We start from the raw sequence: 17,527 nt of genomic DNA on the forward strand, positions 1-17,527 counted from the left end.
GTGGCAGGATACAAAATTAACTCAAAAAAATCAGTAGCCCTCCTGTATACAAAAGACAAAAGGGCTGAGAAAGAAATTAAGGAAACAACACCCTTCACAATAGCCACAAATGACATAAGGTACCTCGGAGTAACCCTAACCAAGGAAGTCAAAGACTTGTATGAAAAAAATTTCAAATCTCTGAAGAAAGAATTAGAAGAAGATATGAGAAGATGGAAAGATCTCCCATGCTCATGGCTTGGTAGGATTAACATAGTAAAAATGGCCATCTTACCAAAAGCAATCTACAGATTCAATGCAATGCCCATCAAATTACCAACACAATTCTTTACAGACCTGGAAAGGAAAATTCTCAACTTCATATGGAATAACAAGAAACCCGGAATTGCTAAAACAATCCTCTACAATAAAAGATCTTCTGGAGGTATCTCCATCCCTGATCTTAAGTTGTACTATAGAGCAACAGTTTTAAAAACTGCATGGTACTGGCATAGAAACAGAATGGTGGATCAATGGAACCGAACAGAGGACCCAGAAATAAACCCACACACTTATGGACACCTGATCTTTGACAAAGACGCCAAAACCATACAATGGAAAAAAGATAGCATCTTCAACAAATGGTGCTGGTCTAACTGGATGTCTACATGTAGAAAAATGAAAATAGATCCATACTTGTCACCCTGCACAAAACTGAAGTCCAAGTGGATCAAAGACCTCAACATAAAACCAGACACATTAAATCGGCTTGAAAAAAAAATGGGAAATACCCTAGAACTCATTGGTACAGGGGAAAACTTCCTGAACAGAACACCAACAGCACAGGCTCTAAGAGCAACAACCAATAAATGGGACCTCATGAAACTGAAAAGCTTCTGTAAAGCAAAGGACACCATCATCAAAACAAAGCGACCACCTACAGATTGGGAAAGAATCTTCACCAACCCTTTATCTGACAGAGGACTCATATCCAGTATATATAAAGAACTAAAGAAGCTGAAAAGCAGCAAACCAAGTAATCCACTTAAAAAATGGGGAACAGAGCTAAACAGAGAATTCTCTGTAGAGGAATACCGAATGGCAGAGAAGCACTTAAAGAAATGCTCAACCTCACTAGCCATTAGGGAAATGCAAATCAAAACAACCCTGAGATTTCACCTTACACCCATGAGAATGGCCAAGATCAAAAAATCAAGTGACAACACATGCTGGAGAGGTTGTGGAGAAAGGGGAACCCTTCTCCACTGCTGGTGGGAATGTAAACTTGTACAACCACTCTGGAAATCAATCTGGCGCTTTCTCAGACAACTAGGAATAGCGCTTCCTCAAGATCCAGCCATACCACTACTGGGCATATATCCAAAAGAGGCTCAAGTACACAAAAAGGACATTTGCTCAACCATGTTTGTAGCAGCTTTATTTGTAATAGCCAGAAGCTGGAAACAACCCAGATGCCCCTCAACTGAAGAATGGATGCAGAAATTGTGGTACATCTACACAATGGAATATTACTCAGCAATGAAAAATAAGGAAATCATGAAATTTGCAGGTAAATGGTGGGATCTGGAAAGGATCATCCTGAGTGAGTTATCCCAGAAGCAAAAAGACACACATGGTATATACTCACTCATATAGACATACAACATAGGACAAACCCACTAAAACCTGTGCATCTAAAGAAACTAAGCAAGAGAGAGGACCCTAACTAAAACATCCAATCCCCATCCAGAAAGGCAAAGAGGATGGACATCAGAAGAAGAAGAAAACAGGAAACAACCTAGGAACCTACCACAGAGGGCCTCTGAAAGCCTCTGCCCTTCAGACTATCAAAGCAGATGCTGAGCCGGATGGGCAACTGTTGGGCAGGTGAATGGAATTTTTCTGGGAAATAGTAAGAGCTGGAGAGGACAGGGTCTCCACAAGGAGAGCAACAGAACAAGAAAATTTGAACATAGGGAACTTCCCAGAGACTCATACTCCAACCAAGGACTATTCATGGAGATAACCTAGAACCCCTGCACAGATGTAGCCCAGGGCAGTTCAGAGTCCAATTGGGTTACATAGTAATGTGAAGAGGGACTGCCACTGACATAATCTGATTGGCCTGCTCTTTGATCACCTCCCTCTGGGGGGGGAGCAGCCTTACCAGGCCACAGTAGAGGACAATACAGCCATTTTTGATGTGAACTGACAGACTAAGATCAGAAAGGAGAGGAGAACCTCCCCTATTAGTGGACTTGGGGAGTGGCATGCAAGCAGAGGGAAGAGGGAGGGTGGGATTGGGAGGAGAGGAGGGAGGGGCTTATGGGGGGATGCAGAATGAATAAAGTGTAATTGATGAAAAATTTAAGAAAAAAGGGAAAAAAATAATTTAAGAACCTTAAATGACTTTCAAAATTGGAGGAAAACATGGAGTTAGTCAATTGGCATGGAGCACGTCTCGCCCCTGGGGGCAATGGTCTCCTGAACCTACTCAGACCTCGGACACCACCACTGCTAGTTCTAGAACTGACGCAGGATGTTCCAACGAGGGGTTAAGGCTTCTCATAATATTTCCTATAAGCCCACACCTGTTTGTCTATATCCCCCATTTTTATTCATTATTAGCCAGATAGAGCCAAGTAATTGTGGTAATGATACTTGCTTTTTTGCCCAATGCTGAAATGCTAGTAAATTTAGGTATGCCCTGGTTACTCGCATGCCTCACTGGGTGCCTGTGCCCATTGATGCCCCTCACGCTATGACTCTCTTCAGACAGAAAAGGGATCTTGGAACTACAGCCACCATTGTTACTACCATCTCATTGGCGGCTGTTGGAGCTACCACCAGGGCATTAGCCATGAGTCATACTGTGCAGACTGCTCATACCCTGAATAATCATTTAGCCAATGTAGCTCATGCCTTAGTTGTACATAAAGGAATTAATGCTCAACTAAAAGGAAGCTTGATGGTGTTGAATCAGAGGATTGACCTCTTGCAGGAGCAAATTGATACCCTATGGCAAATCGCTCAACCTGGCTGTCAATGAAAGTATGCTGGACTTCGTGTCACTAGCATACAACATGAGAATTTTTCCTGTGCTGCAAATCTGTCTAAACAATTGTCGAGCTATATTTTAGGTAATTGGACTGGAGAATTCGATACTACGATGGAGCAGCTGAGAGTGGCCATGGTCACAGTAAATTCTACCGGAGTGGATGCAGGACTAGCCACAGGATTATCAACATGGATTGCTGCAGCCATGAATCATCTGAAGGAATGGGCGGGCATGGGAGCGTTAGCAGGCCTTCTGGTGTTGGTCTCCTTGGTTTGCCTGTGGTATATATGCAAGATTAGAGTCTCACAACAGTGTGATGCAGCCATGATCATTCAGGCCTTTACAGCCATTGAAGCAGGACATTCTCCCCAAGCATGGTTGGATACCATAAAAAGCTAAAATGATACGCTCAGGATGCGAGGCTAAGCACTGCACTCAGGGTCAGCTGCTTTGGACCCAGAGAAGAGCATGTCTGATTGCATGCGGGTTGATGCCCCAGGTCCCGCCTCTGAGAAAAAGGTATCAGACGGGTCTGATGCTCTTTGGGTGGATGACACCTAAATGAACATCTGTACAAAGTCCCAATTTATTTCTAATATCAGAGATCAGACCTCTACTCTTGCCTGATGCGTCTAAAACAAAAAGGGGGAACTGTAGAGAGCTGCGGAATGCTATGCCTTAAAGATGGAGCTGGTTTCCGCCTTCCACCTTCCCGATGGTGAGTGCTCTCTGTCACGAACAACTCCACATTTGGCTAAGGCCGAGGATCTGGCTTGCTTCCATGTATGTGGACCTATCTGCATTGCCCCCGTGGCACGCTGGGGTTGGCTACCCAGAGGGTATTTAAGCTGTGGGCTGGCTTTCCCCGGGGTCCGAGGATTGTTCAATGTTCCTGAATAAAGTGCATTGAAAAAAATAAATACAAATTTGTATTATATATTTTATATATTATATGTTACTAATATATTATATGTGGTTTGTAATTATATGTAATTTATAATTAATTACACAGAATATATAAAATGTATAATAATATATTATATATTCTACTATATAAACTATAAATATATTATGTATAAATTATATACATGTTATAAATACATATTGTATAAAAATCATATATTTTGGATTTATTTTATATATTATAAATAAAATATATAAATATTACAAATAAATATGTAAAATACATAATTATATAGTACATATAATTATATATAAACAAAATATCTAATCCTGTGTTCCTATAAAATCAGACAACTCAGATACCTTCTTATTACAAGTGCACAGAATCAGGGCACAGCTACAATCAAATCTAACATCAAGCAATGTAAATCAAATCTTGTGGCCTAAAGCTTAGTGTATTGGTCTCACCCATGATCTTCTGGGCTCCAGAAAACATGGGTGCGCACAGCTTATCTCACAGATGCCTGCTGACCCAACTGCATACCTGCCACTGTCTTTGGTTTTCATCCCACACTCTTGGGGCCCACCATACCCTGAGTCTCCACTGCAAGTGAAGCTGCAACTTCAAGAATGGAGCCTCTCCTTTGACCTTCCCACTCCCCCTGGGAGGAACAACCTAGCTAGGCCACAGAGGGGGACATTGCAGCCGATCCTGGTGGGAACTGATAAGCTAGGGTCAGATGGAAGGGGAGGAGGACCTGCCCTATCAGTGGACTTAAAGAGGGGCAGGGAGGAGATGAGGGAGGGAGGGTAGGATTGGGAGAGAATGAGGGAGGGGGCTATAGCTGGGATATAAAGTAAATAAACTGTAATTAATATAAAAAATAAAAATAATTAATAAAAAAGAATATGAAAAAAAAAAAGAACAGAGCCTCGCTTTAGGAACAACTATGCTGCATAATTCCAAGCCTCTTCTCCATGATCCCTTCTTGCCTTCAAAAGAGGACAGGAGCGCCACAAAGAGAGCAACAGAACCAAATTATCTTGGCACAGGGGTCTTTTCTGAGACTGATACTCCAACCAAGGACCATTCATGGAGATAACCTAGAACCCCTGCTCAGATGTAGCCCATGGCAGCCCAGTGTCCAAGTGGTTCCCTAGTTAGGGGAACAGGGATTGTCTCTAACATTAACTCAGTGGCTGGCTCTTTGACTGCCTCTCCCAGATGGGGGAGCAGCCTTACCAGATGAGGACACAGAGGAGGACAATGCAGCCAGTTCTGATGAGACCTGATAAGCTAAGGTCAGATGGAAGGGGCAGAGGACCGCCCCTATCAGTGGACTTGGAGAGGGGCATGGAAGGAGATGATGGAGGGAAGGCGGGATTGGGAGGGAGTGAGGGAAGGGGCTACAGCTGGGATACAAAGTGAAGAAACTATAATTAATATTAAAAAATTAATTTAGAAAAACAGTATCAAACAGACATTTTCATATTGCAAAGTTCAGCTGCAAGGTGCAGATGCAGCCTTAGCCTCATCCTAGAGCACATCTGTGCACTGACAGTGGTCCTAGAACATTTTTTCTAGATGTTGCCATTCTCTTAGTAGCTGGAGAAATTTCATCTTTTTTCCCATGGTGGACCTAGTTAATCATTCCATCCATCTGACAGAGCTGAAAGTGGTTTGTGCTTTTGTTTTGTTGGTATTTTCTTGTTCACATTTGCTCTTGGTTAATTTCTTTTTGGTCTAATTTAATTGATTATTTTTCTATTCATTAAGTTATACTTTATTATTTTCTACTCTGGTATTTATTATTATTTCCATTTTCCTGCTTCATTGGCTGCTTTTTTTCTCTTATTTTTCAGGTTTGTCATTTGAATCTAACTTACTGATTTAAGGCCTTTAGTTGTGAGCCAAGTCTTTAATGGCTGAGTCATCTCTCCAACCTGATTTAAGGACTTTAATAGCCTATAATACTGCAAAACCCTTTAAATAAAAATATTTTAAGAAACTTCTATATTTTTTGATAAGGCTGTTAATATGTTTTGAAGATACAAAGTCAAAATGACAAGACCATAGTTCCAATGCAAAGTTAGCTCTATCATTACTGTGCATATGCTATTAATTTAAATTACAGCCAGCCATGCATGGTAACACTTGCCTGTAATATGAACATTAAAGAGGCTGAAACGGGATAGTTGCATAAGTTTAAGGCCAGTTTGAGCTATAGAGCAGACCTTATCTCAAACAAAACAAAAATAAATGCATAAACAAATATAAAACTAATGACAGAGAAACACTTAAAGAAATGCTCAGCATACTTAGTCATCAGGGAAATGCAAATCAAAACAACTCTTGAGATTCCATCTGACACCCACCAGAATGGCTAAGATCAAAATTCAAGTGACAACACATGCTGGAGAGGATGTGGAGAAAGAGGAACCCTCCATTGCTGGTGGAAATACAAACTTGTACAACCACCTTGGAAATCAATCTGATGCTTTCTCAAAAAATTAGGACTCATGCTACCTCAAGATCCAGCTATACCACTCTTGGGAATATACCTGAAATATGCTCCACCATTCAACAAGGACATTTGTTCAACTATGTTCATAGCAATTTTATTCATAATAACCAAAATCTGGAAACAGCCTAGATGTCCCTCAATCAAAGAATGGATAAAAAAACACATTTACACAATGGACTACTACTTAGCTATTAAAAATAAGGAAATCATGAAATTTGCAGGCAAGTTGGCTGAAGTAGGAAAGATCATCCTGAGTGAGATAACCAAGAAGCAGAAAGACACACATAGCATATACTCACTCATTAGCAGAGATTAGCCATATAATATAGGATAACCATATTAAAAACTACAGACCTAAAGAAACTAAACAACAAGGAGAACCCTAGGCAGGATGCTTAAATTTCCTTCAGAATGGAAACAAGATAGACACTAGAAGCAGTGGAAGAGAAGGAACAGGACAGAAGCCTACCATAGATGTCCTCTGAAAGGCTCCACCCAAAAGGAGATCAAAGCAGATGCAAAGACTCACAGACAAACTTTAGGCAGAGTGCAGGGAGTCTCATGGAAGAAGGGGGGATAGAGGGACCTGGAAGGGACAGGAGCTCCACAAGAATACCAACAAACCAACAAATCTGGCCCCAGCAGTGCCTGCAGAGATTGATGCACCAACCAAGGTCTATGTATGGAAAGGACCTAGACCCCCTGCTCAGAGGTAGTCAATACCCAGTTCAGTCTCCATGTGGGTTCCCAAGTAAGGGGACCAGGGTTTGTCTCTGACATGAACTTAGTGGCCTGCTCTTTGACAAGACCACAGAAGAAGAGGATCCAGGCAGTCCTGATGATATTTGATAAGCTAGGGTCAGACGGCAGGGGAGAAGAACTCCTCCTTTCAGTAAACTAAGGAAGGGGATGGGGGAAAGAGGGAGGGAGTGTAGGACCAGAAGAAGATGGGGGAGGAAGAAAGAATAGGGATATAAAAGGAATAAATTGTAAAAATTAAATTTTTTAAAAGATAACCTGAAATCAGAATTATGTTAATTTTTCCTAAATAGTTTTGTTTCCATCCTTATGGGTTGTTTTTCTCTTATTGACTATACAAATGTGAATAATTCCTAAATTAAAAATTATTTTGTGCCTGTGCTATACCTTTTTTAAATACTCCTGTGAGTCTGTAAAGCTAGACAAATAGAATTCTCTTGTATCTCAGCATTTATATGCTCTGCGTAAACATTTTAAATGTCCTACTCAAAACCTCAGATATGAAATCTGTGTTCATAGAGTTTCATTTTGTTTGAGCAACAACTTCTGCATTAGACTAATAAATAAACTCCTCCATCAAAAAGTAAGCAGTGGGGCTGAAGAGACAGCTCAGCAAGAAAGGGCATCTACCTCTAACAACCTGAGGTGAGTCCCCAGAATCCATAGAGCGGGATGAGAGGACCAACTCAGTCAAGGTGTCCTCTGACCTCCACACATATTCACATACACTCACACGCACATACATACACACACAAAATAAATAAACAATGCAAAATTCCTTAAAGGAACTGTAGATGATTGTATTAGATACTGCTGAATTCCTCTATGCCACTTTTTAAAATGTCTGTTCTCAACAAATAGTGCATACGGTCATTTTTACTCATACTCTTATTAATATTTTATTTTTGATTGCACAAGTAAATTCCTGAGATTCTTTTTAGTACTGAATCCAAACATAACTCTCTTCAGAATATATGGCACACAAGTTAAAGACTCTTCACAGATAACATTTGCAAGCAGAAAAGAAAGAATAGCACAAGGAACCACTGGAGATCATGGTCAGTAACACTGATTGCTTGTGTTACCGCTGTTAATGTTTTCATCCTAATAGTTAATTCATTTATTGAGGTTTCTTGTTTCTTTGTTTGTTTCTTTGTTTGTTTTTCATGACAGGGTTTCTCTGTGTATCCCTGGCTGTCCTGGAACTTGCTTTGTAGGTCAGGCTTGCCTCAGACACATATAGATCTGCCTTCTACTGCCTCCTGAGTGTTGGGACTAAAGCTGTGTGCCACCACACCTGGAGATACAGTTTCATTTTAATGCCCTGAAATATAGAGAAGTTTTATCCCAACTACATCCCACAGCCAGTTATAGATACCAACTCCTTGTTTTGTGTTACTTCTTGTTTGCTAACATATTGGTCCCTTCTATAGATTGAGTGTAGAGGTATATTCCTGTGTGTGGTGTTTTTTTTATCAAATCCCTTTATCCTTCTTTATCTGATAGCAATCTGAGACTGGTAGTCTCCTTTATTAAAAGACGCCATGTCTTCTCAGCTGTTTTAGATGACGTTTATATACCTCAATCACGATTCTGTTTCTGGATGTTATGTCCCATGGCACACACTGTGTTTGATGCAGTTATAGCCTTTTCTAAAATTTTGGAATGATTGTATTTTAATATTTGTTAGTTCTTATTTCTTTTGTATGTTTTTTACTAGCAAGTATTTTCTAGCTACTTTTACTTTTTAAAAAATAAGTCTTAGCATCATATATCTTAGACATACTGCAATTCTGTCATAGTAACATAAGCTCAATATGAACTTCCCTTTTCAGTTATTATGAGCAGAAATCTAGACAATGGACAAAGTAATCTAATCACATCAAGACCATGGAAGTAAATGACTGTAGAATTCAAGTTTTCTCCAAATGGGCTACAAACATAACTGTAAAATGAATTTGAAGGTATCTAAACTCACTGTATTAGAAATTACCCTGATACTAAAAACAAACCTGGAATGCATAGATGCATATATATATATATGGATAAATATTAATAAATTCTAAAAGAAAAAAAAGAAAAAGGAGTATAAAAGAAAAGTGTTAAGAATAAGAATGAAAGGGGACATCTCAAGAGGACATATTCTCCAGTAAAGGGTCCACTCATTACTTGTCCATTGACAAAAGGTCAGTCCTGAAATCATACATACAACTGAAATTATATGAATTAAACAGGTATATACAAATATATATAGGGAGATATGCATGTGCATGTGCACACAATAAAATTAGTGAAAAAAGGGTCATGATTTTGAAGAAGAGCAGAAGGGTGTATATGTGAGGTTTTGGGGGAAGAAAAGGAAAGGAAGACATATAATTATAATCTCAAAAAATAAAGAATATACAAATATAGACTTCAATTAGACAAATATCTACTCAGTATCAAGTTTGCCACAAATGCCTTTTAATATCATATAAAAATAAGCTCATCTTCTATCAGGTAATAGAGATAAGTCTGTGAAGAGAGATTATGACATAAAGCTTATTCCCCAGGAGTGTGCATTCCTTGTGTCAACACTTTTCTCAAAGCCACCTTTACCTCCTTGTTTCTCAAGGAGTATATCAAAGGATTGAGGGAAGGAGTGACGATGTTATTCAACACTTGAACCACTGAATCCAGCCAAGGACTGGAGGCAGGTCTGAGGTAAATGAGAACCACTGGGCCATAGAAGAGCAGGATGGATGTCAGGTGGGCACTGCAGGTGGAGAAGGCCCTTCGCCTGCCTGCAGAAGAGCGGATTTTCAATATGGCGATAACTATGCGAGAGTAGGACATGAGGATAAGGAGGAAACACACCAGCGCAACAAGACCTACATTGATGAAACTCACAGCCTGAGCCAGAGAGGTGTCTGCACAAGCCAGGGGCAACACCACAGGGATGTCACAAAAAAAGTTGTCCACTTCATTGGGCCCACAGTAGGGTAACTTGAAGATGAGAAATGTAAGAACAGATGCGTGCAAACAGCTCCCCATCCAGGTGGCCACAGTCATGGAGCTACACACCCATGAACTCATGATGGCTGTGTACCTCAGAGGGTGACAGATGGCTGCAAAGCGGTCATAGGCCATCACAGTGTATAGGAAACACTCAGCACAACCCAGGAAATGGTAGAAGAAGAGCTGAGAGGCACAGCCCTGGTATGAGATGGTGTGGCTGTGTCCAGTGAGGTAGAGCATCATCTTTGGAGAACTCACAGAAGGGAAAAATATATCAAGCACTGACAGGTTTCCCAAGAAGAAATACATAGGTGTGTGAAGGCTGGAGGAGGTAAGGATGGCCAGGAGAATGAGTAGGTTTCCTGGAAGAGTGAGTAGGTAGAAGAACAGAAAGAGGGCAAAGAGCAATCTTTCCATCCCGGCTGTATGTGGGATTCCCATCAGGAAGAATTCAGTCACTAAAGTGCAATTCCTCATTTTCAAGTTCACTTACTCCTGGAAGATGAAAAAGATGGACACACTTAGCCGAACTTCCCAAAGAAAGCAAAGCCTTTACAGACTCCACTGGAAACCTATTTATTGGAAAGATTTCCAAAATGGGGCTTCATCTAATACTGCCACTAACTATTATTTGATGTTGAATTATCCATCTCTTTATTTTTCACTGTTCCCTAAGACTTAAAGAGGTGAACCTGAATTTAGAATTTATCATCAAATAGATAGTGTAGAGAAGTGGTCCTCAACCTTCCCCAGGCAACAACCCTTTAGTATACCTCCTCGTGTTGTGTTGACCTCCAACAACAACAACAACAATAACAAAAATTACTTCCAATGCTACTCCATTCCTGTAATTTGCTACTGTTGTGAATCAGAATGTAAGTATCTGATATGCAACCCCCGTGAAAGGGTAGTTCAGCCTCCAACAGTGTCGTGACGCATAGGTTGGGAATCACTGGTATAGATTAATACTCACCGTTCCGTTCTGTACATCTGTGTTCAAATGTCGCATCAACCCCTCACTCTGAAGACTAGTAGTTTTGTCAGTTATCTCTGAATTTAATTTATTCTCTGTGAAAGACATTAGTACCTTGAGTTTCTTATCAGACATAATCTTCAAATGTGCATAAACTATCTATGCAATTATGTCCCTACACATCTTATTTTTAAAAAGAAATAATTTTAAGCTCTAATATTCTGAATAATAGACCTTCACCCTAAACCATGACCACACACTGAGTAGAATCTATTTAAGTGTCCTATTGAGGTGAATGATTCATAAAACCTCTTTTTTTTCCTTCAAAATTAACACAACTGAAAACTGAAATCTACCTGGTGGGCACAGAAAAAATAAAATACTCAATTTTATTTTATACTCAATGGGAAAAGCCATTCACACTGCCAGCAGTATGAACTGCTTCATTACAGAGTTTATGCTCTCAGAAGCCATGATCCAAGCTGTGACTGCACTATCCATTTGAGTGCCTGAAAGATACAGGACCAGTCCTCAGATCATAAATGCATGGAGTAACATGAACACACAAACTCAAGCAGAGCTAAGGATTCACAAGCTCTCACTCCTTCAAGGAGACACACACTTCAGAAGATAGGACGTTAAGAGAAGAAAGCATTCCAGAAAACGAGCACTTACACACTGAAGGCAATTATGGCAAAATGGGGCTAAAACCTATGCCCACAGCCACCCTCGGTTATTGGAAGGATGAAACAGAACAGCCTGGCTGTGAAGCCAGAGGGGGAAAGAATCTTTTCAGCATAAGACCCACATGATGAAGCCTGCAATTTGTGACCCAGCAGGACTCATCCTCTGAGTGAAAGATCAGCAGCTAGCCAGCCACTAGGAGTAATAAATGGTGTTAGTCTCCTTTGGGACTCTTTTCCCCTGTGACCCTGACTGGAAATTGTAGAACAGAGGGATCAATTAGCTGTGAGGACCTCTGCTTCTGTTCTTTACCTCCTTCTCATCTCTGCTTTTCTTCTGATACTCCCTAGAGTAACAGGATGTACTCACCTAGCAGTTTTAAAGCTGGCTATTTTTGTAAAAACTCCTTCATTATTACAAATCCCAAATTTTCCCCAGGGGCCTGCAATCTCTTGGGTCCAACTGTTTGCAGTTACTCAAAACTCTGGGAATCCCACCAAAGACCAAGTGGAGATTAGACAACTACTTAGGGAAAGGTGGGAAACACCTAACATTGTACTGATTTCAAGAAGAAAGGGGGGGTGGAGAATACAACCTATTGCATAACCGTTTGTTGTGGGTTTGATGAGAAATACCCCCATAGGCTCATACATTTGCGTACTTGGTCCCCAGTTTGTGCTAGTTTGAGGGAGGAATATAGAATCTTTAGGAGGTACAGACTATTTGAAGAAAGTACTACACTGGGAGAGGACTTTGATCTCTGTTTCCCATTCTCTCTCCGCTGCTTGCTGTGTGGGAATGAAATCTGATCAGACTACTTCTTATTCCTTCTACCATGCCTCCGCAGCCGTCATGGACTCCATCCCTTTGGAACTGTATGCTTAAATAAGCTTTTTCTTCCCTAATTACTTTTTATCATGGTATTTTATCACCATGCCAGAAAAGTGACTGCTGTACTTTATTCTACAAAAATTTGATTTAATATCCATTACTATTCCTTTAAATGCTTGAATTAATATCTTATTTCTTACTGGAAAACTCATTTTATCTGCCCTTAAGACAATATTTATCAGGGTATATTTTAATCATTTTAATGGACTTTGTGGATACCTTGATCCCACTATGCAGTAATGGCATAACTCTTATGGGGTTAACTAGATGCCTTCTGATTGGATATAACCTCTACATTACAAGAAAGAATTCATGTCTGGTATCTTAAATCTAGGCAAAAAAAAAAATCATGGTTTGAGAGCACTTAAGCCTTAAGCAGAAATCCATGTTGTTCTTGTTTGTTAATATTTAAGGTTTATGTCCATAGATTTCTGCTATTCTCAGACTTGGTCATAGAAACTTATTTTTGCAATGGGCAGGGATTAATGCAAAGCTTCATAAGGTTTGATTGTGAATGTTCAAACATAGAAGGAATGTTTATATCAACACCCCCATAACTCCTAAATTTTAGGAAACATCATAGAAGAAGAGGCAGAATGAATGCAATAGCCAGTAGATGTCAAAGCACACTGTGAAATAGATGTTAGAAACATGAACTCGGCAGATTGGTTATGTGCATAAGACAAGATCAAACCACTTAAAATCTTAGCTTGGATAGGAAAGATTCCATAAGTACCTAAGAAGCTGTTAGCAATTGAGAGCTGCTACAAGGGAGAGAGACGTGATTCAAATCTCATTTTCAGTATATGCAAAGTAGTTAGAAGAGCACATTGTATCTGGATGGACATACAGATGGCTCTCATATGTATGTGTCTTATTCTAGGTATTTCTGTAGTCTAACTAGATGATTCTAATCATAAAATTGTTTGATTAAATGTTAAGAAAATGCATTTTGAATATTACAAAAATAAATAGTAAATTTGTTCATGTTTTTGCAATAATATTTTTAGTAGTATTACCATTTAGGCTAAAGATTTTGATTCACACATAAGAACTTCTGCAGGCTTAATAATTTTAAAATTTATCACATAATTTTGCTAGTGACCTCTTCCCAGATGGCTGGTTTTTTATGATTTTTATTTCCTTTTCATTCACTTTATGCCTGACTTGTAGCCCCATCCCTCCTCCCCTCGCAGACCCACCCTCACTCCCTTGTACCCCACTTCCCTCCTCCCCTACTCCTCAGAAAAGAGGAGATCTCTTTCCCATCCAGTTCATCAAGTTGCATCAGGACTGAGCTTGTCCTCTTCCACTGTGGCCTGGCAAGGCAGTCCTGTGAGGGAGGAGGAAGTGATCAAAAGCTGGCAAGGGGGTCCCTGTCAGATGCAGTTCCCAATTCCCTTTCTAAAGGACCCGTATGAAGCCCAAGCTGCCCATCTGCTACATCTATGTAGGGGGTAAAGGTCCAGTTGCTGCATGGTCCTTAGTTGATGATTCAGTCTCAGCAAGTCCCTTCTGGGCCCTGATTAGTTGGCTCTGTTGATCTTCTTGGGGAACTGCTGTCACCTTCAGGTCCTCTTCCCTTTCCTTCCACTTTTCTGCAATGCTCCCTACACATTGTCCAATGTTTGGCTGTGAATCTCAGCATCTGTTTTGAGGTGTTGCTGGGTAGAGTCTCTCAGAGGACAATTATGACAAGTTTCTGTCTGCAAGATTAGCAGTGTATTATTCATGTTTTCATGTCTCTTATTTGTAGTTCTGTTACATTTCAAGACTAGCAGGTGGCTATATATAATAGGAACTTCGGGCTCTGTGACATTCTTTGCCCTGAGTTTTTAAAATCTTATTCTCCACGTTTACAGATAAATGGTAATGATTATCTCCTTTCATGGCACATAAGGAAAGAATCCCCATTGATAATCACAGCTTCCATTGATAACCAAAGGACAAAATTATCTAAGTAAACATGTTGTAAGAAGGAGAAAGATAAAAAAAAAAAAATCAGTGTGTGATATCATTGTCTCAGTTACTGAGATTAGATTTCACTGGCCTTTTAAAACAGGATAATAGAAGTATCCAGACCTGGCATTTCCACATTTCCAACTAAACCTTCTGTGCAGACTTCTTCTCCAGGCACATGGCCTTGGAGTTGAGTCAGTCTCTATATTCTGGTCTAAAATCCATTAGCTACTGTAACTGTGAGTAAGAACGACATGAGCAATGTCTCACACTACCACATTTCAGATTAACTGCTCTGTAAATTGTTTCTTATACAATTGTTACATTTGGGTATTTTTTTTTTCTTTTCACAAGTATTGTAATTTTTAAAATCACCTTTGAATGGTTAAAATACTGTGGCATGGATTCAAATATTTCAAGAAAAGGAAGCAGATAGACAAAGATGCCAGACTGTTTAATCAATAAACTTCTTGTAGTTTTACAAATCCTAAGAAAATTGATGGTCTTTAGATAACCATAGAACTTTCTAATTCAGTTAAAGTTGAAATAATCTTTAACTTGTTGGAAAAGGGGGTGTTCATCCAAAGAATTAAAGGGGATGGCGTCAGATGAACAACTCACTGATATCCATGAATTTTCCAGTAACAAAAATATGAAAATAATAGACCTGTGGTGGCAAAACCACACCATTATTAAGTCCCTGCATATGGTCCCACTGTTGTTGTCTCATGTAAGTCCATTGGCCCACCTGAGCCCCTAAGATGGTCATCAGGAGAATGGAGCCCGCCTTCTCAGGGTCTGGCTCTTGAATTAAATTGATTTCTTTAACATCAATATTTGTGTCGTGAATATTGGATTTTGAGCAGGGACTAGTCTGGCAGGATCCTCAATCAATTCCTCTTGCTTCCCAGAGAGTGCCTGGGCACTCTATTATACAAAACCGTTCATAAAAAGAAAATCAACATGCTTGGACTTAATCTAATAAGGTAGCGTATTGTCAGACAATAAAGAACATTCTTGAAGATATTATTTGATCTTGGTGTCTTCTCTGCATGGATTCTTTTTTGTTCTAAATTTGGTAATTTTCATCATGATTAACAGGATTATTTACTAACTTCAATCCTTTACTAACATTTACTAACTTCAATCCTAACTTCAAATTCCATACCTTATTAATGGCAATGAGGTTAACTGAGTGGCCAAAGTGATCATATTGAAAAGGAGTGATAAGAGAAATTGAGGGAAGTATAAAATATTCAACAGCTTCTAGAAAGGTTTAGTTTCATAAAAACCAATCAAAACTGAAGTCCACACTTCAACTTTGCAGAGCAGAAAGACTCATTGTTTTGGCAAATTACAATTAAAAGCACTGGCTTTATCTGATAATTTTCTCTATAGGATTAAACCCACATTCAGCCCAAGTAATCCCTGCCTTATGAGGACTTTCAAGAACTGGGGGACAACAGCTTTTGGCAACAGTACTGATAAAGAGAAAAACTTGAAACAATATTAAAAATTTGGGGAATTATTGCTTCTATTCCTTATATCCCAAAGGTTGCATAGCTTGACTTAACACCTTCCTCAGGGCTAATTTTACTTCCTTGTTCCTCAAAGAATAAATCAGAGGATTCAAGGAAGGGGTGACAACATTATTAAACACCTGGACAACAGAATCCAGCCAAGGACTGGAAGCAGGTCTGAGATAAACAAGAATCACGGGACCATAGAACAATAGGATGGACGTGAAGTGAGCACTGCAGGTGGAGAAGGCTCTACGCCTGCCTTCTGAGGAACGGATTTTCAAGATGGAGATAACAATACGAGTGTAAGAAGTGAGAACAAGGAGAAAACACGTGAGTGCAACAACACCAACGTTAGTAAAACTCACAGTCCGTGCCAGAGAAGTGTCAGCACACGCCAGGGACAACACCACGGGAATGTCACAGAAGAAACTGTCCACCTCATTGGGGCCACAGTAGGGCAACTTGAAGATGAGAAATGTGAGGATGCTCCCATGTGCAAAGCCCCCCAGCCAAGTGCCCACTGTGAGGCAGGTACAGACCCTGTGGTTCATGATGATCGTGTATCTCATGGGATAACATATAGCCACAAAGCGGTCATAGGCCATCACTGTATACAGGAAACACTCAGTACACCCCAGGGTGTGATAGAAAAAGATCTGGGAGGCACAGCCGTGGTATGAGATGGTGCGCTTCTGCCCTACTAGGTAGTCCATCATCTTGGGGGAGTTCACAGAAGGGAAGAATATGTCAAACACTGCCAGGTTCCCCAGGAAGAAATACATGGGGGTGTGGAGGTTGGAGGAAGCCAGGATGGTGAGGAAGATAAGCAGGTTCCCCAGCAAGGCGAAGACATAGAAGACCAGGAACAGGACAAACAGCATGCTCTCTAGTCCTTCACTGTGAGAGATTCCCAGCAGGATGAACTCTGTCACCAAGGAGTAGTTCCTCATGCTCATGGCACAGGCAGCTCTGGAGAAGGAAGACAAGGGCGTCCATTAGTAACTGAGAACAGCTACTCACTCCTATCTAAGGCAATGGCTGCAAAGGAAATTAAGCCAATGCCAGAAAGGGGACAGGTGATGAATCTGCCCTTGACGTTTGTTTAAGTGATGTGCCACATTTGGTCTCCATTTCTTTGAATGTTAGGTGGCAGAAAAGAATATAATTGGCAGCAATTGCTTCTTGCCACCAATTTGGTTTATTTTCTTCACATCTGGCTAATGTTAATAACTGGAACATTTCAGGGTATCCATTGTTCTTCTGGAAACTACATTAG

The 17,527-nt window shown here is 40.1% G+C and overlaps 2 protein-coding genes across 2 annotated transcripts; both read right to left on the reverse strand.

The window, feature by feature from the left end:
- Window positions 1-9,765: 9,765 nt before the first annotated feature.
- LOC110542817 (olfactory receptor 10D3-like) lies at window positions 9,766-10,698 on the reverse strand. The gene has a single exon (XM_021629316.1). The coding sequence runs from the start codon at window positions 10,696-10,698 to the stop codon at window positions 9,766-9,768; it is 933 nt and encodes a 310-aa protein (XP_021484991.1).
- Window positions 10,699-16,262: 5,564 nt separating this feature from the next.
- On the reverse strand, window positions 16,263-17,222 carry LOC110542816 (olfactory receptor 10D1B-like). Its single transcript, XM_021629315.1, has one exon. The coding sequence runs from the start codon at window positions 17,205-17,207 to the stop codon at window positions 16,263-16,265; it is 945 nt and encodes a 314-aa protein (XP_021484990.1). The 5' UTR covers window positions 17,208-17,222.
- Between the last annotated feature and the right edge of the window lie 305 nt (window positions 17,223-17,527).

Source organism: Meriones unguiculatus, chromosome 1 (genome assembly GCF_030254825.1).
Source record: "Meriones unguiculatus strain TT.TT164.6M chromosome 1, Bangor_MerUng_6.1, whole genome shotgun sequence".
NCBI lineage: Eukaryota > Metazoa > Chordata > Mammalia > Rodentia > Muridae > Meriones > Meriones unguiculatus.